Source organism: Phaseolus vulgaris, chromosome 2 (assembly GCF_000499845.2).
Source record: "Phaseolus vulgaris cultivar G19833 chromosome 2, P. vulgaris v2.0, whole genome shotgun sequence".
Taxonomy (NCBI): Eukaryota; Viridiplantae; Streptophyta; class Magnoliopsida; order Fabales; family Fabaceae; genus Phaseolus; species Phaseolus vulgaris.
The window spans coordinates 23648325-23674932 of NC_023758.2; the positions used below are offsets into that span (position 1 = coordinate 23648325).

The following is a 26608-nucleotide window of genomic DNA, read 5'->3' on the forward strand; positions in this document are numbered from 1 at the left end:
TACACTAAATCGAAAGGTCTAGCTGAAAAGTATATATGTAAAAAAGTTAAATGTAATATATATATATATATATATATATAAAATAAATATAGTTATTGTAGCAAGGCCCAGCATGATAAGACCCAAATTAATAGGTGTGTATTTAAAAAGATATTGGGTAAAAAAAGAAAGGCCCAAGTAGGTTATGAGTCTAACAAGAAAACACTATAAATAGGACATCAGTCTAAGAGGTAAGTAGAGTGAATTTTATCTGATAATTACATAAAACTGATTCTCACTTTGGCATCAGAGGAGCGTCTTGCAGGTACACACACCCTGTGAGAGGAGACCGAGAGGAGAATTGGAAGATACAATTGATCTGGCCCAGCTAGGAAGCTTGTCAAACTTGAGTCCAACCTGCATAGCCCTAACCGAGAGAGTCCAATCTGAAGAGCCCAATCCGAGAAGTCAAAGAATTCTGCTTGAGGAGAGTTTCTGGCCCCTTTTGCAGGAAGAGTATCTAAATTATAAATATTTGAATGTTACTATAATATTATAAAATAATTAATTAAAAGTTAAATAAAAATAGTAAATGTGTGTTCTCTTTATATATACAAAAGAAAACACGTCTTTTTTATTAGGATAACAAAAAATAAAAAAAATAATTTATTTTATAATCATTATTAAGATAATTTTTTTATTAAATTTATAAAAAAATATGTTCATAAAAATAATTAATGTCCATCTTTTGGAAATAATAAAAAACATTTTCTGGATAAATATTTATGTAATTTAATTATAAATATTTGAATGTAACTATTACATTATAAAATAATTAATTGGAAGTAAAATAAAAATATTAAATGTGTATTCTCTATATACAATATGGAAATAATTATATTAGGAAAATAAAAACTAAAAAAAAAATAATGTAATTATTAAAACAATTTCTTTTATTAAATCTTAAAAAAAATGTTCATGAAAATAACTAGTGTCGATATTTTTGAATTTTATAAAAAAATATTTTTTTTAAATATTTATGTAAGTTAATTATAAGAATTTGAATGTAACTATCACATTATAAAATAATTAATTAAGAATAAAAATAAAATATTAAATGTGTGTTCTCTCTGTATACACTATGGAAAACACATATTTTTATTAGATAACAAAATTTGTTTTTATCAAAATTATGAAAAATAATTTTTTTATTAAATTTTACAAAAAAAATGTGTTCATAAAAATAATTAGTGTCCATCCTTTTGAATTTAATAAAAAACCATTTTCTTGATAAATGTTCATATATTTTAATATAACTACCACCTTATAAAATAATTAACTAAGAGTATTGAATATATATGTTATCTCTGTATACACGAAAGACAAATATTTTTATTAGGATAAAAAAATATAATTTTTTCATAATTGTTAAAATATTTTTGTTATTAAATTTATAAAAATTTATTTCATGTTCCACCTTTTAAGTATTTACAGTCCTCTTCAATTTCCTTATCATTATCATTGGATCTTTTTGGTAGTTCTCTGTTTCTCTGGTTACATGTTTATTGTTGCTTGTAATGTTACTAGTCGTTATCACGTGGACACTTGGTAAGATTTTTTCTTATTTTTACAAAGTTGAATTCCTGGTGTCCTATTCATTTTTTTTTTTGTCTATGATCTTCGAATGCTTGACTCTTTGGCTCTTTGGTATTTAAGTTGTAATGTATGGGCGTGGTACCTATAAATATACTCTGACACTTAAATTAGTCCGAATATAATTTGTAAGCATTAGTTTAGACTTTGGGTACTTGGTGCTTCCCTATTTATATGTCTTATTTTTATTACTTAATGGTAGGAATGTGCATACTTAAGTATAGAAAGAATCCATTCACATCTTAGTCATACATAGTGAATAATTTGATATATTTAGTGACTAATGATATTTTTAGATATTTCAAAAATCTCGCAGATGAGAAAATATATCGAGAGTCAACAATCCAGTAGTACATCATAAAAATGCATGGACGTTAATGTAAAGGAGCAAAAGGATATCCAAAATCCATGTGTCACAAATGCATGCACGTTAATGGGAAAGGAGAAAGGGGTACCCAAAATCCATATACATTTTTCTTTTTTCCTTTTTTCCTTGCTCAACGTAGGGACATCTCTCATCCCTTTCATCACCTCCATTGGATTTGAATGTGAATAATAGAGATGGTAATATGAGTCTGGATATACTCTTCCTATACCCAATATTTTTGAACTTCTACCCAACATAATTTTTAAAATTCTAAAAATATCATTTATTTTAAAAATAAAAATCTGAAATTGAAAATAATACATTATAGAAAAGTAGATTCGAATGAGTTTCTTTTATATCCAGAAATAAAAATCTAGAAACAAAAGTCAAAAGCCCTTTTTGATAAGAAAACTCACAGTAAGAAAAAATAATTTCAAAAACATATTCAAAAAAGGAGGTCCAGATTTTTATATGTACCCATATTTTTTAAGAGTACTTTCATCTTTTCAACTGGAATTGGTTGCAGTCATATGGTGCACAAAGCAATTGCCGTCCGTCTGTATTTAGCCCGTCCTGTGTGAAAATGGAGATTCATTTTATTGATTTAGTCTTCATGTACGCTAATTCGCGGGTTACTCCAAAAATATTATTTTAAATTAATAAAAAATAAATTTTAAATAAATTTAATTTTTATTTTCACGATACATATATAATAATTTCATTTTTAATGAAATTTAAATTTCAATTAAACTATTAAACTAATTAATAAAATATTTTATTAAATATATAATTTTTTAAGATAATATATGTAATCACATTATTACTATTTTAATTTTAATTTGAAAATATAAAATATTATATATAATAATAATATATTTAAATTTTTTTATAAAAAAATAAGGTCTCACTATTCATTTAATTTTAGATGTATTAAAATATTAAAATCTAAACATGTATTTTATAAAGAAATAAAAAACACTATTAAAAAATCAGTATTAAATTTTTTAGAAGAAACATTATTAATATTAAAAAATTATTAACGAATTTTGCGAAAGTTGTTTTGAATTAAGAATTGAAGTAATTTTATTTTGTACCTCGTGCCTTTCTACTTGTACCCCATAATTAAAAAATTATTCAAATTATTTTTGATATTATTTTTTCAGAATTCAGAAACTTTACCATTTATAAAATAAAAATTTAAAATTTATATTTCAGATTATAAAATATTTTAAATTGAATAATCCGTTCTAGTAAAATTTAGAATGGACAATTTTAAAATTTTTAATTTTAAATTATAGGGATTCATAAGGAAATTTGAGGGCCTAAGCAGGTTGTAGCCCATCCCACATTTTTTTTCCTGCCTCATTGTAAATAATGTTTCGGTAGTTTCTTCCTGCAGCCCCATGTAAATAATGTTTCGGTAGTTTCTTCCTGCAGCCCCACAACTACATTTTTCTTCCTGTATCCCACAATGTTGTGCAAAGACAAAATCGTTCCTGTATAAAAACTGTACATCTATTTTTTTTCATTTTAAATTAAGAAATCTGGAAATTTTTGTTGGATTTGACGCTTCTGATAAAATTTCATATTGACACGTCTAATAATCATCCAGATTGGTACTTCCAGTAATACATGAATGATAGCGCTAATCCAGTCTGGTAAAATTTAGATTGACGCTTTTGATAACCACTCAGATTGGTACTTCCGGTAGTACGTGAATGACAGTACTAATCCAGAATAAAAAAAAACATAACATCCATAATTAAAAAAATAATTCTAGATTCTCCAATGCATAATTCAAAATATATATTCCAAATTTAAAAATCCATAATTGAAAAAAATCATTCCAATCCACCAACCCGTCATGAAAATTAAGCTTCCAGATTCAGCAAGAAAATCAACAATTTATGCAAATTTTAATCCGTCATAAAAATTAAGCTTCTAGATTCAGCAAGGAAATCAACAATTTATGCAAACACTTTATCGACAAAGCAACATACCCTTCCAAATTAATGAATGATCCCGATTTCAAATAAAAGGTAAAGACTCTATAGATCCCGATTTCAAATAAAAGGTAAAGGACAGTTTCAGGATTTACAAAATTGTGGGAGTGCAGGAAAAAAATGTAGGGCGTGCAGGAAGAAACTGCCCAATGTTTTTGGTTTCTCTGCTCTCAAATCCGCAAATACAGTACATGACTGGATCCACACAAAGTGTAAAGAATTTGCTTACTTTAGCAAAACTATAAAAATTGCTTATATTATTTAACTGTTATTATATCTTGCTTACCAATATCGTAACTATTTAAATAAATTATTGTATACCAAAGGCTGATACTCTATTCTTCATTCCCTCCACTTTTTACACATGCAGAGTCCACGAATTGCTCAATGATATAATTCTGATTGTGATACTCATCGTAACTCACAACAGTCGCATTACAATGAAAGACCCTGAAAAAGAAGCTCTCTAATGCGTCATTACATCTGAACATGGTCCATGAAAGAATGTAACATGGCTAATTGTTGGGCAGAAAAAACATTACATTATGTGCAAGCAAGCAACTAGCAAGTATATCAAAATCAAGAACAGGTTCTCATAGTACTTTGTAAACTATGTTCAGCCCAAAAAAAAATTGCTATAGCATTTCTCCTGGTTGATTAGACTCAGGGAGATCCTGTCTTTACATTCTTTAATATATCTTGTGAGCAAACCTATTATGATAAAATAGACTTCCACTTCTAAGCATATGATACATGTATTCACGCTTGAAAAGGGAAACAACCTTGAATACTACTGCTCTACTTCCTCTAACCTAGAGTATGTCACTGCCCTCAAAAGGGCTAGACACCAGAACATTGCTCAGTAGTATCTCATCTAAATATATTGCAGGGAACTGTGATTATGGCCTTCAAGTTTGGTGAGTCATGTGTAGATCTCTGAGCTTTAGTTATTTGCATGACAAGAATAAAAGCCAAATACGTGCTGTAGTGAAGATGAATTGTACGTAGAGTAAACATCAAAGTTCAACTTTCATCTGACTTGCTGACACAGTACCTACAACAGCATGTAGAAAAGGTAATTTGATTGAAAAAGTGTAACTTGACTAAAAGGCGTTATTTGTTGGGCAATGCATACCATCGACATCTTGGTTACTGAGGGGAGCAGTTGTTGCAAAACTCATCTGTACGACGTTGTGAAGCTCATCCTCCCATACATCCGATAGCTATTACAAATTGTGTATGAAAAAAAATGATTGCAAAATATAGTCAGGCAAACTATTGGATAAACAGCAATTTAACATAAGCATAGTTAATTTGTTGTATAACAGCAAAGGATGGCCACAGAAACTAAATGTAAGTTTGGTTGAGGGAGGATTTTCAACATTCCTCATGTGTTGCATTCTACAGCAAAAAAATTATCCATTCACAAATCTATCATAATTACAATTAATATATGTAGCAGTAGCACCCAAACTTGACGTGTTTACTCACAAACAGAGAAATTATGTGCATGGTGAATTAGAAATGCTTGATATTCCAATGGATCAATACCTGATTTGGCTCCTTGAACCCACTATTCAAGGGAGCTAACTGTTGATGGATGTTTCTTTGAAGAATGTCAGCTGAGTTTACCATGTTGGGAATAATAGGATGAATCAGCCCTGGTTGAGATGGATGTATAGGAGGAAAAGCCATGGATATATCTAGAGGAAACCCTATTCCAGAAGAAGGACCGGGACGATGTTGAAGAATCTGATATATAATGTTCATTACATCAGGCACTTGAACAGAACATAAATCTTTTCCCACTGCTACGTAAATCAATTAATAACTTACATCTTTTCCAAGAAGTCCTTCAATATTAAATTCCAGCCGCGGATTTACTGTTGCAAGTTTCATAGACAAAAACTGCCAAATGAAAAAGGCGGGTGCATCAATTTAACTTGAAAAACATTCATTAATATTTTTTTTTAAATAAAACAGGTATGCAAAAGCATCAGTAAACTCCATCACAACCATGTTGTCATTCTGGCCAGTAACAATCAAAGCATCAATATAAATATGTATGTGGCTCCATCACAACCAGGTTGGCATTCTAGCCAGTAACAATCAAAGCATCAATGTATATATGTATATGTATGTGTATGTATATATGTATATAGCAATTAGCAAAATGAAATCTTGCATCTTCGTTCAATATCCAACAAAGATAACAGTGATCAGAGAAGAATCAATAGTAGTGATTCAAAATGAGGTAATTTCAAATACATAGAAGAGTGTTGCGGTAGTAAAGCGTGATAAATAATTAGAAGGTGAATGCAAATAAATATTTTGACACTATGCTTAAGTAGAACAAGAACATAAGGTGCAAATCAGTTTCATTGGAATAGAGAGTGAAGTTTTCCCTCCATACCTCAACCTGTCTCTGAAGTGATTGTACATAGTTGATGATTTCATCTAGCATTACTGCCTTGCCAGTGACCTAAAAGCATAGAAAGTAATAATAACAGGGTTAAAAGGATGTGATAACAGAACAGATAATAATATGGCAGTGAATTCTTCTAATTTCAAACTTAGAATCCACCTTGCTGCATCCCGGTACAAGGTCTTGAAGAAACTTCATCCTTTCACTTATCTTTTCCCTCCTAACCTGCAGTGAAAATCTAATTTAAAATGCTTCATCCAAAAACTTCATTTTCATGACAGAAAGTTCTCACAAAATCTTACTCTCTCTGCAAGGCTATGGCTATTTGTTGCTTGACCCCGGCGAGCCCTAACATGTATGTATTCCTCCTTAGGTGGATCAGAAGCTTGAGACCCCAGTTTGGCATTCTTCCCAGAAGACTTGGTTGCTGGAGTTGGTTGATGGTCTACCTTCTGTTGATTCTCAGAGTTGTCCTTTGTAGCTTCATTAGGAATTTCTGGAGCTCCATTGCCTATATCATTATCAGCATCCTACCAACATGAAAACAATAAAAAGGATAAGAGGAAATAACATCACAGCGTCACACATACAGCAGATACATCTGAATCACAAGTCACAACCATACCTGCCCACTTCTTTTCCTTTTCTTTGAGTTTAGCCCTTTGAAAGAAGGCTCTTCACTAGCACCTTCCAAGATTGGAGAATCATCCTGGCCACCACCATCATCATCACTAGATTCAGCTCTATCTGACTCATTAGCTGGCCTAACAAGAGTTAGCTTCCTATCATCATGAGACATAGTATGACCTTCACTTCTTTTATCACTCTTGAGAGGGCTTCCTTTAGAAGCCAGATGCTCAACAGATGGAGACAAATCTTTAGTAGCTTCAACTACATTCATATCACCTCCTTGAGATTGCCCTCCAGTTACAGATTTCAACCCATGGCCTGCAATAGCATCTCTTGCTCCATAAACCCCTGTTGATTGAGCAATACCATATGAGTTCACCATATCAGTAAAATTCCCTCCACTGAAGCATGAGAATCTTGCAGCTCTCTCAATGAATCCAGAATCAGTTGGAAACTGAGATAAACTGTGCGGAAACATCCCTGGGCCATTTGGTAACATAGAATTAGCAGGATTCCAAGCCATATCAAGTGTTCCAGGATGATCCTGACCTACTCTTCCAAAGCCAAAGCCATCTTTTCTTATTCCGGCAGTATTTGAAGAACCCCCATTGTTGTGGACATTAAAGTCACAAAATCCCATGTTTTGGGAGCCGGTGGAGTTGTCCCAGTAGCTTGGACCAAAAGAGTCCACCATTGAAGCGGAGGAACATGAAGACGAACCAATCAAATCCCCTCTGCTGGCATTCATAGAATTTCCCATGGCAACCAAACCAGCAGAAGAGTTTGCCAGATTTGCACCCCCAAATCTCCAATCCGAGTGCATACCACTAGAATAACCCATAGGATCCTCGCTTCTATCCACCTCAAACTTTTCTTTGTCACTCATATCCACCCCTCCTCAACAAATTATACCAAACTACCCCACTAGCAGATTCTTTTCTATGATATTTTCCCAACTAACTGATTATCAGAGAAAATTTAACAACAAATACCTACAGCAGTACAGCATGAAAAAATTATCGAAGTGTGGTCAAATTTCAAATAAACAAACCAACAGATGGAACCTCCTAAGCCTCAATACAAATTCAACAAATATGATTCCATGACAAGCATCAACCAGAATCCAGGACAATCTTGAAAACTGAAGGAACTAGAAACTTGTCTAAGTGTTTGAAGCACAAATAAAAAGTCTAGAAGCAGGAAGAGATAAAGCAGCTCCAGCAAATGATGGTAAAAATTGTAAGAGGCTCAAACAAAATCCAAATACCCAAAAGATGTACCAAAGCCCACACGAGCATGGCAGCTACCATTTCCAAAGCCAACACTGAACTTGAAGTACCAAAAATCATAAAGAAGGCCCCCCAGGAGAGAGAGAGGCTAAAAAAGACTGTTCAAAGAAAGAGCTGAAAAGAAGTCCATGGAAACAGTCAATTATGCAAACAACATTGATTTCAGCATAATAAATACCCCCATTCAAGCCCTAGTCAGTGTTACAGAACCGAACCCTGCAAAGACAGAGAGAGAAAAGAAGATTAAAAAATTACAAAAAGGACCCAACTTTAAAAGTGGGAAGAGAAAGATACCCATTTCTGATCCTCCTCCTACTTTCGGAACTCTGCCTTCGATTCAAGCTTTTTCCTCAAATCAAAACCACTTTATTCAATTTGGGATTTCTTCAAACTTGCTCCTTCATAACAAACCTGCCTTATACTGTGCCACATAGAAAGAGAGAGAGAGAGAAACACATCAAACTCAAAATAAAGCTTAGATTTTTAGAGAGAGAAGAGGAGAAAAAAGAAAACAATAAAGGTGGTAGAAAGAGGGGGAAATACAGCTAACAGACCAATGTGTTTATGAAGGAGAGTGTGGAAAGAAAAGGTAATGGCATAGAAGCTCCATTTATATACCTCACGCTCGCATCAAAAAGAGAGCTTTTGATGATTAACCACCGCCACAGGTACTGTAAAATAATAAATAATAGTAATAAAAAGACCTGCCCCTTAAGCTCCTCTTCCTCAATTTTGAGAAATTAATAATGATTGTTTTATCCTACTTTTTCATATTTTTGGAGAACTTCTATGTGATAATCATATCAGTTTGAGCTAGCAACTGACATTGCCAACTCTTACCTGGGGTGTTTTTCTCTTATCTTATTGAATTGTCCTTTATTACGCCTTGAAAGAAGTGCATGGAGGATCTTTAATAAGCGTTTTCCTTTGGTTTTGGTCAAGGCCCCCAAATCTAGCTGGGGTCATCTACTCATTTCTTTTTTGCCTCTAATATAAAAAAACTCTTCTAAACCAAAAACAAGCCATATGGGTCTTGCACTAAGGATTATTATTATTACTAGATGCATTGTCTAGGTTCGTAGGGAGAGAGAAGGAACACATTAAAAGAAGATACATTGTCTGTGCCAATGCACCCCTCTTATTGTTTCTTTCTTTTCTACTGCCTCTCAAATAATCAAACACAAAGGAGAAAACCATTGCTTTCTACACTTAATGTCCAACATAAATAATTCCAACTATACTATTTCATCAATTTAACGCTAACGCACCTAAGTAACTTCAAAAAAATAACATTCTCTTAACAAAATAAATACTATTATAAATTTATTATTTATACTGTTCTAAAACATTTACTACATAATCACTCAATTCCATGACCTTCTAAGTAATTTATATTCTCGTATTTTATCTATTTGTTGTATTAATTATTTTTTCAATTAGAAACTAATGATAGATTTTTCATATAAGAAAATACAAACAATTTTATTTGTGGTATGATAATGTTTGCTATATAGCACAATTGAATACCGCAAATTGTTTCAAAATGTTATTTATATTATATTTATTATTTGAATATAATACTTTATTATTAAAAAAAGTTGTCAAATATTATTTTAAAAAAAGTGGGTGTCGATAATAATTTTTTATGTAGGAAAGCACCTATAAATGATGTTTTTTTCTTCCTCTCTCTACTTTCGCTCATTCTTGTGAAGAAACTTTGTACAGCGAGATTTTATTTTATTTTTATGTGAAATTGGGCTTCATTTCAGTTTTGTTTCTGCGTTTCAAATGACGTGTCATAACAAATTCTAAAAAGTTTTATCATTTCTATTTTTTACTTACATGCATTTCAAGCCGAGCGTTAAAGAACAAGAAGTTAACAAGGAATAAAGTTTAAATAGCTATAAGGTAAATAGAATATGCCATAAGATTTTAGTAAGGATTTGTAATATTACCTATATATTATATGGTTTTTAAGTTTCAAGACTTTTTTCATACTAATAGAAGACTATTAAATTTTGAACATGATCTTGTAGATTTGCAGATTAGCAAATTAGATGAAAGAAACATGGACGAAGGATCGTTTGCATGCGCAAAAGAGGATCAAACACAACAAAAGCGTTAGATAACCTTTTCAGTGGGGTAAGATTTTGTAGTGGAAATGGAGATAATTTTCATCTTTCCTCAGCATTAAATCTTTGGAGAGAGAATGATGGTGTCAAACAAGATCTTTTAGAGACTATGTTGATGTAGCCTTGTTCTCTCATATTGAACCCAAAATCATAGAAGATGCTCTAGATAATGAAGATTGGATTTTAGCCATGAAAGAAAAATTGAAGTAGTTAAGTAGAAATGATGTCTAGAATTTGGTATCTCCTCTGTGTGAGCATAACGTGATTGGAACAAGATGGACGAAAAAAAGTAGGAAGAAATAAATCTAGATTGATAACACAAGGCTACAAAATCAACAAGAAAGAATAAATGTTACTAAAACTTTTCCTCCTATTTCACGTCTTGAAGCAATAAGGATTTGTTGTTTCAAAAATATAAAGCTTGCTAGAGAAAAAAACAACCTAAATATTTTGAATATGTGCTAAAACAAAAACAAAAAACTAGTTCTTGGAATAAATGACATCTTACAATCACTTATCAAATAAAAAATGCATATGTTTTATCTAATAGATGATAAAGTCAAGTTTCATTTCGTCTAATAAGTTAATTAAAGATCAATTAGACTATAAGTACAAACCAAAATTTTAAGTTGGCACACATGAAGAATATTCCAAAACTTAAGTTTGAAGAAACAAAGAATGTCTTTTATGTTTGTCCCAGAAATATCTGCACCAAGCAACAACATTCAAAATTACTTTGAGATATGAGCTTATAGTCTCCTTTTCTCCTTGCATTGTTTTGATTTGATTTTTGTTGGAAGATGAAGTGAAGGATGGTTGCGAAAGCTTGTAGGAACTTAAGAGAAGTTCAAAAATTTGAAATGGATTGGGCGAATTCGGTTAAGTGAAAGGTTAGACCAATTCACTAGGAAAGAGTCTAGGGGAGGCTATCAAGAAGACTACCCTAGAGAGAGTTGTTAGGAGAAATGAGAAAAGTATATTTGAATATATGAGTTATTGTATTGACCAGGATGCATGAGATATATGTATATATAGCAGTTACGTATATGTAACTGTAATAACATAAAGGAAACTATGTGCCTAATATCCTCCCCTTAAACTTATGGTTTGTTAATAACCATATGTTTACTACGAAAAGTATAGAAAGAGGGTCCAGATACAGGTTTTGTGAAAGCATTCATGACTTGAAACCTAGTAGGAAGATGGATGAGCTTAACAAATTGCTTTTGAACATAGTCCCTAACAAAATGAAGGTCAAGTTCAAAGTGTTTTGTGCGAGAGTGCATGACTAGATTTGCACTGAGTAAAATAGCACCCAGGTTATCGGAGAAGAGTTGAGGTTGTCCAGTGGATATGTGGAGCTCACGGAGAAGAGAATGAAGCCAAATAACGTTAGTGAGGACAACAACTATGCTCTGATACTCTACTTCTCGAAACAGCCTTTTGTTTATGAGAGGACCAAGTGATGATGTTGAATCCAAGATAAACGCTGTAACCAGTGGTGGATTTGTGATCGTCTGCATCACTGCCCCAGTATGCATCACTGAAAGCATGAATGTTCGTGGATGAGATGCGTCTGATAAGCAAATCGTGGGTTGTAGTTCCGACAAGGTATCGTAAGATACGTTTGACTGCTTTCCAGTGGTGTTCCTGAGGATTTTGCATGAACTGGCAGACCTTATTGACAACATAGGAAAGCTCAGGGCGTGTAGCAAGAATATACTATAGAGAACCAACAATATAGTGATATAAGGTGGGATCTTGAATAGCCGAAGAAGTATCCTGTGAGAGACGAAGAGTAGTCTGCATGGGAGTGGGAAGCGAATGAGCTTCGTGCATGTGGGTTTGTTGAAGAAGATCATTGATGTATTTGATCTGAGAGAGAAGAATGCTTCCATCTTTGAGATTCTGAACTTCGATGCCAAGAAAATAATGAAGACGTCCCAAATCTTTTAAAGCAAAGAAGGAGCCAAGTGTGCGTATCAGATCTTGAATGTGAGAAGTTGAGGACCCTGCAATTATAATGTCATCTACATAAATTAAAATGAAAATGGTGTAAGCTTGCATACAAGATGAGGAGAGGATGATTGAAAACCGGGAGGCTGCTACATGTAAACATCTTCGTGAAGATCACCATTCAAAAAAGCATTGTTGACATCAACTTGGTGTATGGGCCATGCAGCATAAACAACATGCGAAAGAACAACACGAATGATTACTGGATTAACAACAAGACTATAGGTTTCATTGTAATCAGTGTCTGCAGTTTGACTGAAACCTTTGACCTCAAGACGTGCCTTGTGCCTTTGAAATGAGCCATCAACATTGTATTTGATTTTGAAAACCCACCTGCAACCAACAATTTTGCAACCACTAGGAAGAGAGGTGAGGATCCATGTATTGTTGTTTATAAAAGCATCATATTCATCTTTCATAGCTTGAAACCACTGTGGAGAGTGAAGAGCTTCGGTGACAGTAGTAGGTATGGAAGACTGCAGGTCAATGTTAGAAATAAAAGTTTTGGGTTTGAAAATACCTGCTTTTGATCGTGTTATCATGGAGTGATTATTTAGATTGGTAGTAGTGCGAGAATGAAGGAGAGAGAGATCAGAAGAAGAGGGTTGAATAGTGACAGAGGAGGGAAGATCAGAATGATGAGAAGAAACAGGGGAAATGGGTAAAGTATTAGAAGGAGGAGAAGATGTGGGTTGCAGGATTATTAAGGGAATGGGAGCAGGGTAGGGGGAATGATTTTGGGAGAAGAATGTGGAATAAAATTGTATTGTGGTATATTATATGGAAAAAGATCTTCTTGAAAAATAACATGACAAAATATGTAAACCTTACCAGATGAAGAAAGGCATATGTAACCGTGATTGTGAATGTTATAGCCAAGAAAGATGCAACAAGACGAGCGAAAATCAAGCTTGTGTTTGTTGTATGGTCGAAGAAGAGGATAACATGCACAACCATACGTTCTTAAGACTGTGTAGTCAGGTGCATGGGGGAAAAGAAGAGCGTGAGAAGATTGGTTACCAATAACAGGAGAGGGTAAAAGGTTTATAATGTGAACATCAGTCATGAATGCCTCAGCCTAGAACTTGAGAGGTAAAGAGGCAACAAAAAGGAGAGTGAGCCCTATGTCAGTGATACGTCTATGCTTTATTTTAATAGAACCTTTCTGCTCATGAGTGTGAGAACATATAAGACGATATGAATTCCAAAGGTAGTAGTAAACAGTTTGAAACATAGAAACTCTTTGGCGTTGTTAGTTTGAATAGCTTTTAGTTTATAGCCAATTTGATTTTCAACAAATATCTTAAAATGAGAAAAAGCAAGAGAAGCCTGAGATTTATGAGAAATAACAAACATCCATGTATAACGACTATAAGCATAAAGGAAATAGATATAATAGCGTGAACCATTGGATGCACATACATGTGATGGTCCCCAAATGCCAATAAAACCAATTGTAAAGGTGCAGTGTAACTGTTAACAGAAGCATGAAAAGGAAGTTGGTGTGTCTAACTGATCACACATGCATTATAGATATGTGTTTGAGAGTTATATTGTATATTACAAGATTTTAAAACACGTTGAACAATAGGAAAACTGTTGTGCCCAAGCCTGTTATGCCAGAGCGGTAAGGGAGGAATATTCAGTTTGTATGACGCATGATTAGCAATGTAAGAGAGTGAATCAGGGGAAGAAGGAAAAACATATAGACCATCTCTAGACATTATTGTCTTTTGTAAATTGAGCAACGCTAATCAAGATTTTGGTGATATGTGGTACGTGTAACAGATGGCGTAGAATAAACTTTGAGTGTGTGTGGTGCAATATAGAAAGCAAATCCAATATGTATAATATTCATACCTTGATTGTTGCCAACTTTTAAAGATTCGGAGCCATGATAGATGGATTTGTTGTGAAAAACAGATGGGTCGTTAGTGACATGGTTGGTAGCGCCAGTATCGGGTACCAAAGAGGATCTTCGATGGTCGACGAAACACCCAAAATAGATGGAGCAGAATCATCACCAGCTGAGATAGAAGATTGCAAGATGTTAACTGTGAATGAAGAAGTGATAGGAGGATCATACCTATGCCAGCAGGTATCAACAGTGTGCCCTTGTTTGTCGCAAGATGTGTTTGGTGATGAAACCATCATATTCCTTTGATAGACCATCAAGAATGGCATCTATGTGTTCGGTGTTAGAAATGAAAGCACCAATGGCAGATAGAGAATCAATAATCTTTTTTATATCAAGAAGGTAGTTTGCAACCGTACGGTTATTCTTAGGTGTGCGAAGAAAAAGGCGAAGTTTCTTGATGGTGGCCCTTGTATGGGAAGCGTAATATGTGGATAAGTGTGTCCAGATAGCAGCAGAGCAGTCCAGATTAACCATTTTGGTTAAGATGGAGGAGGACATGGAGGCCAGCAACCATGCAACGAGAAGTTGGTCTTGCTTATGATAATGGGAAAAAACGGGTTGAAGATGGGTTCTTGATCCTGATCTTCATATGAGCGAATCGTAGATGGAATATGAGTACCATAAAGAAGATGCAGGAGATTGAGACCACGAAGTGTAGCAAAAATTTGTTGTTTCCAAATCAAAAAAAATTCATCTGTAAGTTTGATGGTAATCAGAGTAAGAAAAATGGTGTAAAATAACACTAAAGAACATATAAATTAAACCTATATTGTTCATCATCTATCTTAGAGTCTTATAATGTGGCCCAATAGTTCCTCACATTGTCAGTTGATTTTGAATTCAGTGGTTGAACATCCATAAAATATTGCAACACAAAATAAGTTCAAATTAGTCTTTAAAGTACACATATTTTATTATAGACAATAATTTAAATATGATTACCTAGTTTCAACCTCTGTTAATGTCGGCTCTTACAATGGTAGTCATCCATTATGTTACATAGTAACCACGTTCATACCCCCTCAATTGTTTATTAAACTACAATTCAATATTAATGAAAAGTTGATATTAATATTTTTTGAACAAGGAAAACAAAAATTTAATTAATGAAAATTAATTAATGAGAATTATAAACCTTTAAGTTCAACCATACCAACTTCTGAGACTTTGTACTTGGTCGACATTTTAGTACGTTATATCTATTTTATGAGTTAATTAATAAAAAAACTTGATAGAAGACTTTTAAGTAATATACACAGGTAAGTTAATAATATAATTACAGTCCACTATTTTCTTGAGATATATGGGTGACTTCTTGTGCATGAGCAGAACCACACATCAATGTTATTATTTAAGATATCACAAGTAATGGCAAGTGACACCTGCATCATCAATGAAAACAATTAGTAAAACTTTAAAGGGTGAAATACTAATCATTGACGACTTAAAAACTATACTTACTCATTAATATAAGGGGCAAAATACATTTGTTTCCCATGTAACTAGATAGTTGGTGATGTATGTAAGGGTTTCAATTTTCTTATTTTTCATTGGATTGATTAATTGGGGATCCATGAATCCTTTTGTAATTCAACTTGGATTTGATAAAGAATTGCTCCAAAAATTTCAGCACACTTGTCTCCTAGCTCTCTCTTTGTTAGAAATAGGAAGTGACTAGCCCATAATCCTTTTTAGATGTTGGACTCACCTATTCTAAATTTCTATTTCCAAAACTCAAAATCACCTTTTCCAATCTGAAATCTTCATCCATTCAATCCATAAACCTTCTACATCAAACCGCAAAAAAACATCAAAGCAAAAGAAGCAAGAAGAAGCAAGCAAGAATTGCATCATTTTGTTATCATCAAAACTTAAAGACACTCATATCCTGAGATGAGATCATCTTATGAATGTTGTTTAGTCTACTGACTCAACAATCTCCCCAGTCTTTTATGATGACAAAAACTATAAGTCAAATAAAAAACAGACAACAATAACATATAATATATCAATACGCACAAGCGAAATTTGAGAGAATGGAAGTGCAAAAGTATTTTATTAATGTTCTTTAAAAATTATTACTGTTCTCGTCGGTGACTTGGCTGTCGGTTGACTCTGGCGACTGGTTCAAGCTCCGCATGTCTCCTCTGGAATCTGCACTTCTCTTGGGTTGTTGAATGCTTTTACCAGTAGAGACAAAGGGTGGCCTTACGATCGTTTGCACTCCAACGCTCAAGTCAGTAAGGGCTCACAAAAGCAACAATAATTCTCAGTGTAGTGTGTAAAAACAACGTCTAAAAATAGCGTACCTTCACCTAGGGTTTCAACCCCTTTTTATAACCGCACATGCAGCAATTGCCCTTGAGATAAGCAAATATTAACTGAAATAAGCATATTATCTTATATCTCTAACAAAAAACCACTTGCCACGTGCACCAATGACCTTTAGGTGCTAAACTGCAAACCACATTCTGTTATACATACACTCCCTATCTTTTTAGGGTTAGCAACATCTATCAACAGGTATTTTACGTGCAACAGATAAAATATCTCTTTATTTTATCTTATATCTCTATAAAATATCTCTTTATATTTTATCTTATATCTTTATAAAACATTTCTTTATATTTTATCTTTAAGCACATGCAACTTGAATTTAAATCATAGCACATCGTTAGAAAATTAGGCCCATTAACCAAACAAGCCTAACACCGCTACCTTGACTCCAGGTCCATGGCCAAGCTGACCTCTACCCTACCCGAGAACTGGGTAGTAGCTGGTCCAAGACCGAGGACCGAGCTCCTGCCTAGGATGCAAGCCCCCCAGGCTCGAGCTGAGCTTGCCTAAGCGAAGAGGCTTTCAAGTGCTTTGGCCTTTACTAAACCGTTTCTCATAGCCACTACATGCTAATGCTCGAATGTGGCATATCCAGAGGTATCCTACCTTGATCTCGCCAAGTACTGCTCTATGTGGCGCATGTTCGGATAATTGTGCCTTTCTGGGCATGGTGATTCTTACAACATACTAGCACAACTTTCTGCTTGATCACGTGCCCTCGTCATCATCAACTTTTGCAAGGCACTTGCCAGCGTACCACTGGACAATTAAACTATGCAACTTAAAATAATCTCACAGAGCGCCCAACTCGGGTGATCACGGGCACCTGCACAACTTGCTCATCTCTCATAGTGTCTAGTTCTCACATGGCATCGACCATGTTGTTAGCTTGACATATCCTGCACTTAGACAAATTTATGCACTCGTTTATCCTGCAGAGCACCTAAAGCTCGGGTGATACCCTTTTTAAGAGAAAAAGAGCGCCACCTTATAGCATTGCACTGTATGCACCATTCCCCATCACTTCAACTACTCGGTACGGTCTTGTCCACTTGGGGGACAACTTGCTCTCCAACTGGTATGGGGTGATCTAGGTCTCTGACGTACTGACCTGTAAAATCGTGTCTACTTCTTCCTATTTGGGATTTTCAGTCGATGAGCTTCGTTACCCAACACTTCTATGAACCTGCATGGTATAAAAGTTTAATGTTGTACTGCCCTTTGCCGTCGAGCTACGGTAGGACATAATCATTTGTCATTCTCGACACCTGAGTTCTACATATTGTAGATCGTGAACTAGTACACCAGGTAAGTTCCCAGGAAAGAGAGGTGGGTCAGCAATGGACGCGCTTAAATACCAAGTCTTTCCTCGCCAGAACTTTCCTATACATGTACTCTTACACTACTATGGCTTATATCCAGTAACAAGAATAACTTCTCTCCCGCGAGGGATCATGATCATGATAACAGTATCACAACATATTTAAATGACAATTAATCATTCACGTCATCTTCAGAATAACATGATAACAGATGAAATATTTTTTTTATCTTTTATCTCCAGAATCACAACAGATAAAATATCTCTTTATCTTTTATCTCCAAAATAATATTACAACAGATAAAATATCTCTTTATCTTTTATCTCTAGAATCACAATAGATAAAGAATCTTTTATCTCCATAATAATATCACAACAGATAAAATCTCTCTTTATCTTTTATCTCTAAAATAATATCACAATAGATAAAATATCTCTTTATCTTCTTTTATCTCTAGAATAATATCACAACAGATATAATATCTTTTATCTTTTATCTTTAGAATAATATCACAACAGATAAAATATCTTTTTATCTTTCATCTTCGGAATAATATTGTAACAAATAAAATATTCCTTTATCTTTTAACTTCATAATAATATCACAACAGATAAAATATAATATCACAACAGATAAAATATAATATCGCAACAGATAAAATATTCCTTTATCTTTGTTACCTTTTCTGGGCTGACCAACATCTGAGCTGAGCTCACAACTTACCTCTCGTAACCAAACACCGAGATTACCTCCCCAAACACTTGGGTCGAGATGACGAGCTCTCCTGCATGGTACACATGCCCCCTGTCTTACCTGCCACTAGGTAATCATTTACACACGGGGCGCCTATACTCAAGTGTTCGTACTGACACCGAGCTAGGTTGACTTACCTGTGTTGTGCTTACGCAAATCAACAAACAAATGAATCCCATAGAGCACCTATGCTCGTACTTATACCGAGTTAGGTCAACTTATCATGTGCCAATTCAAATAAATTAACAAAGCTAAATGTGTCATCTTCCAAGAACAAATTTAATTGTTCAAAAAGAAAGCACTAAGCAAGAACATCTTAGCTGAAATACAACTTGAGGTTTGCCACATTCTACGCTCGAGGAATGGCCTTAATTGGTCAGCCTTGGCTTCTTCATTCACTGATTGGAAGGCTTTCATGGTCACCATGATTTGCTGCATGGTAATGTTGTCACTTTCTTGTTGTCCAGATATCCCTTGTCTCGTATTCCTCATATCGCCTGATAGCTCTGATCACGATTGTGGGTGGGACCTAGTTTTATCGGGCCCCACAGTGGGCACCAAATGTTCTCGCCGGTGACTTGGCTGCCGGTTGACTCTGGCGACTGGTTCAAGCTCCGCCTGTCTCCTTTGGAATCTACACTTCTCTTGGGTTGTTGAATGTTTTTACCTGTAGAGATAGAGGGCGCCCTTACGGTCGTTTGCACTCCAACGCTCAAGTCAGTAAAGGCTCACAAAAGCAACAATAATTCTCAATGTAGTGTGTAAAAACAACGTCTAAAAATAGCGTACCTTCACTTAGGGTTTCAGCCCCTTTTTATAACCGCACATGCAGCAATTGCCCTTGAGATAAGCACATATTAATTGAAAATAAACATATATCTAACATAAAACCACTTGCCACGTGCACCAATGACCTTTAGGTGCTAAACTGCAAGCCACATTCTGTTATACATACACTCCCTATCTTTTTAGGGTTAGCAACATCTATCAACATGTATTTTACGTGCAACAGATAAAATATCTCTTTATATTTTATCTTATATCTCTATAAAATATCTCTTTATATTTTATCTTATATCTTTATAAAACATCTCTTTATATTTTATCTTTAAGCACATGCAACTTGAATTTAAATCATAGCACATCGTTAAAAAATTAGGCCCATTAACCAAACAGGCCCAACACCGCTACCTTGACTCCAGGTCCATGGCCGAGCTGACCTCTACCCTACCCGAGAACCGAGTAGTAGCTGGTCCAAGATCGAGGACCGAGCTCCTGCCCAGGACAATTACAAATATTAGACAATTGAAAATTTGGATTTCTTTCTTTCATCTTATCTTTCTCTTTATGCCCATCCAATTTCTTATTTTTCTTATCATCCAACTTACCCTTTATAAACTCATCCCTTTATATTTGTCCCCATTTTTGTCATTATCAAAAAGAAGAATCAATGGGTTTAGGAATTGGTAAAAAAACTTCTCCTAAGGATCTGGGTAGATGGAGATGAGTATGGTTCAGGAATAATTGTCTCTAACTTGAAGATTTGAAATCACTCAAATAAGAAATGAAGACATTGCAGTTTGAAGGAGATTACACAGATCTTTATAAGCTTTTCTCTCAAGATATAGGAAAACATGTTTTGAGATTATTTAAGGAAGGTCTTGAATAAAATCCTTGATTTTCGTATTTAATTTTGATGAAGAGTATGATAACCATAACTTGTTTGGGTAAGGTTGGAGTGTAAAAAGAGCGTAATAGAAAACATTGTAGTTCAAAGAATTAATCCCATCCTAGAATTTGCAATTAAGACTTAGTTCAACCACCTAGAAAATCAGACGAGTTTTCTTGATTTAAGAGAAGTGGTCATGTGATAAGTACGAGTTCATGAATTAATTGAGAACTGATTTAAACAAGCGTACAAATAGTTCAATCCATAACATAGCAAAATACATAAGATTTTTCTCACCTGAGTTTTATGCTTCATTGCACTACAATAAATTATTGATTTATCGACAAAAAATGACTGACATATTTCTGTTCGTCTGTAATTTTTTTTATTACTGATAGATGATACTAATAGATTTACAGATAGATCTCAAAATAAAATAAAAAAATTAAACGCGAATAAATATTCATCGGTAATATACATCGGTAATTGGATGTTAATATAATTTGTCAGCCACAATATTAATAATAATTATAATAATAGTAATAATTATGTTAACATAAATTAAAAATAATAATATTAATAGTAATAGTTACAATAATATTAATAACAATAATAATATTAATATTAATAATATTAATATTAATAACATTAATAATAATAATTACAATATAATAATTATAATAATAATAATTAAAAAAATATTAATACTAATAATATTAATGTTAATATTAAAAAAATAATTACAATAATTATAACAATTAATACTAATAATAATTATAATAATATTAATAATAGCATGATTACTAAATGACTTTTGTCTAACGGTAAAGGTTCATACTCATTGGACCTGGGTTTAACTCCTTGCACTTAAATATTAATTTTAAATTTAATTTCTTTAAAAATATCTAATAATAATAATAATTAATAATTTTATTAATTATCGACAAATTTTTTATCCTTTTTTTTCAATAATTTTCATTTACGAACATATTTTGATCTTCGGTAAAACCAATTTTTTTTTCAGTGTTGACTGGACTGACTTTTATGGCATTAAGATGAGTAACCACATCTTTTCCTCTTCACCAAGGAAGATAACTTCAGTATCTCCATTAACTGAAAACTCTGCTTTCTCTATTTGGATATGATTTTCTTCTAGCAATTGATTTCCTCTTTTATTATGATCTTTTTCTTACTCTGCATGTTTTTCTTCAACCATGGCTCTTACTTCCTCAAGAGATATCATTCTTTTAGGAGATATCTAGTTTTGAGAGGGTTTTGTATATACCCTAGTAATCAAGAAGACGATTGACCAAGGCAGTGTAAGGAATATTATTCATTAAAATTATCAAAACTCAAAAATTTCGACTAAGAAGATACACGAAGAAAAAAGTCCTACTAAAGAGATTGTGAAATCTTTTTATTCTTCTTAATCTTGTAAAAATTGTATAAAATAGTTAGGAAGTATTGAGCCTCTATTTTATACAAGACCAAAGTAGAGTAGGGTGTAAATTGAAAAAAATGTAGGGTGTAAAATAGTGGAAGAGAAGTGCAAATAGAAATATAGGAAAGGAAGACTTGAGGGTTTACATGTCCTCTCCCAATGGTGGTGACACTTGCATCAATAAGGTGGTGACACTTGTCACACTCTTATTTGAAAGATTTTGGGAGACTTTCTTTATAAAGAGAAGTCTCTTATACATGATTTTTAACTTTGATTTGAGTAATGAAAAGTTATCTAATTTGTGAGAAAATTTTACTTGTTCAAAGTTCTTTCTAGAGTTGTCTTCTTACTAACTAATATTATCATTTATTATTGTTTTTATCGCTGGTCAAAAATATTTTGTTATTAATTCATATATAATAATATTTTTAAAAAAAATTACAAAAATATTTAAATATTCAATTAATTTTAAAATATATTAACTTTTCATAATAATAATCATAATTAGATTATTATTAATATTTTTATATACCTAAAATATACATAGTTAATATATATAACATAATATAATAGAAACAAATAATATTAAATTTGTCCAAATGCAAATATTATTTATCACATAAATTGAACTAACAGAATTTTTTTATGATATTATTAATAAAATAAAATAAAAATAATTAATAAAAATAATATACTAATATTTATATTTAATATATATTTACTTTCTTATTATAATTTTTAAATTTACGAATATGTGAAAGGTGTTTATTATTTAAAAAATAAATTATTTTTTATTATGAAATTTTTTTAATAGGTAAGGGTAAATTTGTAAAGTAATATTTTACACCTTTAAAAAAATTCAAAAATTCTCTCACAACCATCACATTACTCACAAACTCAAATAAACTTTCCTCACAGATCAACTATAACATACCTCAATCCAAACACACTCACTTTCTTCACACTTTTCTCTCACGTCCTCACATATCCACTTTCTCAAATCCTCACAATTTCACTCCTCAATCCAAACATGTACGGGTTGGTACCGGACCAGTCATGTCACTCAGTCTCGGTGATCGACCCACCGAGTGAAGACACAATTAAAACACCTACAATAAATATCAGTTAAGGCAGTTGCAAGAACTCCCTAGACTAAAGCTAATGTTGATATACGATAGATTCAGTCTATTACAATAAATGATCATGATTAAACACACTATAAATAAACCATCTACAGAGGTGTAAAGTATGTTTTTTTAATCAGTTCTTAATATACACTCCATATTCCGAGTACTTACTTGATCACCGGAGTATCTTTTTTAAGTCAACCCTGACCAAGCACCACCAATTAAAGAAAGAGACTTAAAGTGAGGAGCAAAGGAGCGACCAAACGACCGACACGTCAACAATTATACAACCAGTTTCAGGTACTATCTAGGTCCACTTTGTCTATGCAAGTATAAAACACAACCTTAGGATTTGCTTGTTTCTATGGATGTACCGTTCACAAGTAAAGATATGAGAAGATATCACTAATTTAGATTCAGGGTTTTGGGGAAGAGAACGAGAGAATACAAGTGTGAACAGTAAATATATTTTCCCCTTAAAAGGAAGAGAAACAAAGGAAAAATCACGTCAGCATGAAATTATTTTTGAATTTATCCTTATTAAATAAATTTAACTAACACAAATATTTTAATAAAATGAAATAATAAAAATTTGAATAAAAAATTATATACTTATTTATAATAAACAAATTATATAAAAATAATTATTATAAATATAATGATACTATTTGCATTTAGAAAAAAAGATTTTCTAATTACAATTTTTAAATTTATGAATATTTAAATTATTTATTCTATATAACAATTGTAACGTCCCTATATTTTTCCACATCTAATAACCATAATATGTATGAAATATCAAAATAAATATATAAACATAATACAAATGTTTACAATTCTTTCATATGTTTCAAAATATCTCTCTTCATAAGACTTTAAGTATTTACATAAAATTAACAAAAAATTTCAAAAGAAAATACAATATTTTCATCATCCAGCTTTTCACTGAGGAACTCTATCATCTGTAACATCATTTTCTCTCGTGTAAATACACGATCATCACATATTAAAGAAAACAACCACAAAACAAAGCAAAAGGGTAAGCGAGTTATAAAAAAAATTCTATATAATTTCAATTTCAAATTAATACACAAAATTGATCAAGTCTCATGTCATTTCTCAAACATTTCACATAACCATCAAGTGTCTATCTAAGAAATTCACAACTCATATCTCTCATGTTAGACTTCTACTGACTCACAACGGATAAACACTTGACTCTACTTCTGGAAGACTCATACGTTGACTTAGACTCAAAAATCTGCACATGTCATACTATATCATTGTGAAATCCACACAGCTATGCGCATAAATAATCTCAATATCATCTCTCTCCTAGTATGACATGGTTAACTCATATAATAGGTCAAGATATTTTTCAAACAACTTACCCATTCATATCAACCTCCTTCGACTCTCACCACTTGAATAGCTTCATCTATATGATTCCATTATCTTAGTAGAGTAAGAATATCTCATTCTAGACGAATCCCTAGTCAATGCACATCCTAAACAATCTTAACATGGTATTTTCTTTCCTGAAAATACTATGTCTTGATTAAAATTCATATTTTGAACCTCACAAAATCCAACATCAAAGAATCAAATCATACAAAATTTTAGGATTTCCAAAAGACACCACAATTCATCTACTAATCATATAAATGTCTAATTATAGAGATTTTCAATTAAATATACATGAAATAAAAGTTTACATAATTTATAAGTAAAACTATAAAAAAATAAATAAACCAACCTTTTAAAGGGAAAAATAAATTATTATTTTTTACCCAGGGATTCTAGTCTCGCTCAAGCAAAAATTCTCTCACTTCAACGAGAATTAAGTCGAGAGCACCCCGAATTTCATCCCAGATTTCGCTTGAGCGAGAATTTACTCACTTGAACGAGAATTTTTGCATGTAAATTATTTTTTCGTCAAGTAATTTGTATTTTTTTTTCAGAAATTAATTATTGAATTATATCGGATTATACTACTAATATTTTTAATTCATCCAAATTTGCAAAAAAAAAATACCTAGTATTCGATTATTCTATTTTTTATAAAGACAATGATAAATTTGTAATTTTATATTTTACACATTTAAAAAAATAAAAATACTCTCATAGAACTTTGCTCACAAATTCACTCTGACATACCCAAATCTAAATAAACTAATTTTCTTCACACTTTTCTCTCAAATTCCCCACACATTCAGTTCCTCAAATTTGTACACTTCCACTTCTCAATCCAAACAGAATCTTAGATTCATCTGATGTTTTTCATCTCTTCCAGAATTTATACTTATTAAAATTTAATTCATTGAATTTTTGGTAAAATCCTGGTGCTTTTCTCGGTGAAAGTCTTGGTACAGTTTTTCCAAGCGGTACTGAACAATTTTTCTTTGGAAGCTAGTATTTGTGAGGTGAAATGCTTAATTGAATAAAAGTTTGGCTCATAATTGGTTGAATTGGTGCTGGAATTTGATTGACGCACCAGCACATCCTTTGAAAGTGTTTGTGAAGCTAGGAAGTGCTGAATTAATTAATTGTGGGCACCAAGAACTTGGAGTCAGACAAATTAAAATCAGTATGGCACTGGGAGCTAAATTTTTTAACATTAGCTGATTTTTTATTAAAAGTGCTGAAACCAATTTTTTGCATGTGAAAATCTACACTTGGTGGGGTCCATGATGCCATTCCAATTTGGCTGCAGCAGTTTTTGAAACTGGGCCACGCATATTTGGGCCAGACGGGCTAGACGGTGACTTGCTTCCTTTTGGGCTACACAAATTAAATATGGGTGTTACTTTCTGCACCCTTACCTTTTTCTTCATGCACCCCACATTCATACGAATTTATAACCTCGGAGTTTTTAAAAATCCCAAAGCCAGCATCGACCACCCTCCTTTCTTCTCTGTATTTTTATGGACACTGTTGAGAGCAAGCAACGACGATAAGATTTCTTCCCTTTATTTATGATTTTGGTGCGTTTTTAGTGGACCTGTATGGTTTCCAATGACAATTTGATAATAATTGGATGTTTTTGGAAGCGTGATTCGCCAAAGAATAAGGTAAGTCTCTTTTTTTATTTTGGAATTTATAATAGTAATATTTGTGGAAATAAAAAATCTATAATTAAAGGGAGGAGTACATGCATATTACATTATGAAAAGAGCATTCCGTAACCTGTTCCTGAAAAGAATAATCCATAATCATTTTAGAGTATCATTTCCAAAATACATTTTATGAATTTTGGATTTACTATTCTGGAGTCAAAAATGTGTTTCGGAAAGGGTATTTCAAAATGGATTTTTTTGCCTTTTGGATTTCATATTTGGGAAATACTTTTTGCTTTCAGAATACTCCCTATTCCAAAATCACCCAAAACTATTAAGGATAATTTCGGTATTTTTTGAAAAATGTAAGGGTGGAGGAAGAAAAATGTAGGAATGACGGAATAAACAACTGTTAAATATTTGGAGAAACATTGGACTAGTGTTGTAGCTTTTTCTCATGGATGTTTCTTCCTGCGCCTCTACATTTTCCT

The 26608-nt window shown here is 32.7% G+C and overlaps 1 protein-coding gene across 5 annotated transcripts; it reads right to left on the reverse strand.

Annotated features, from left to right (window-relative positions):
* Nucleotides 1–4573: 4573 nt before the first annotated feature.
* LOC137810980 (transcription factor bHLH49) lies at nt 4574–9374 on the reverse strand. 5 transcript variants are annotated; one of them, XM_068612505.1, is made up of 11 exons: nt 9187–9374; nt 8965–9017; nt 8641–8767; nt 7053–8562; nt 6730–6957; nt 6587–6652; nt 6416–6484; nt 5839–5910; nt 5554–5754; nt 5138–5225; nt 4574–5056 (listed from the first exon to the last, which is right to left on the reverse strand). In XM_068612505.1, exons 4-11 carry the CDS (start codon nt 7941–7943, stop codon nt 5019–5021), a joined length of 1653 nt encoding a protein of 550 aa, XP_068468606.1. In that variant the 5' UTR covers nt 7944–8562; nt 8641–8767; nt 8965–9017; nt 9187–9374; the 3' UTR covers nt 4574–5018. The 5 variants fall into 5 exon arrangements, with proteins under 5 accessions (XP_068468606.1, XP_068468604.1, XP_068468607.1 ...); XM_068612503.1 differs by lacking the exon at nt 9187–9374 and having other exon boundaries at nt 8901–9108; XM_068612506.1 differs by lacking the exons at nt 8965–9017; nt 9187–9374 and adding an exon at nt 8890–8924.
* Between the last annotated feature and the right edge of the window lie 17234 nt (nt 9375–26608).

Excerpts from the sequence above, each read along its gene's own strand:
- LOC137810980 (XM_068612505.1), bottom strand. The coding sequence starts at position 7,943 with ATGAGTGACAAAGAAAAGTTTGAGGTGGATAGAAGCGAGGATCCTATG. Across the intron at positions 6,653-6,729 it reads GCCATAGCCTTGCAGAGAGA|GTTAGGAGGGAAAAGATAAG; the intron begins GTAAGATTTTGT and ends TTTTCACTGCAG. Across the intron at positions 5,057-5,137 it reads CAGTAACCAAGATGTCGATG|GTACTGTGTCAGCAAGTCAG; the intron begins GTATGCATTGCC and ends ATGCTGTTGTAG.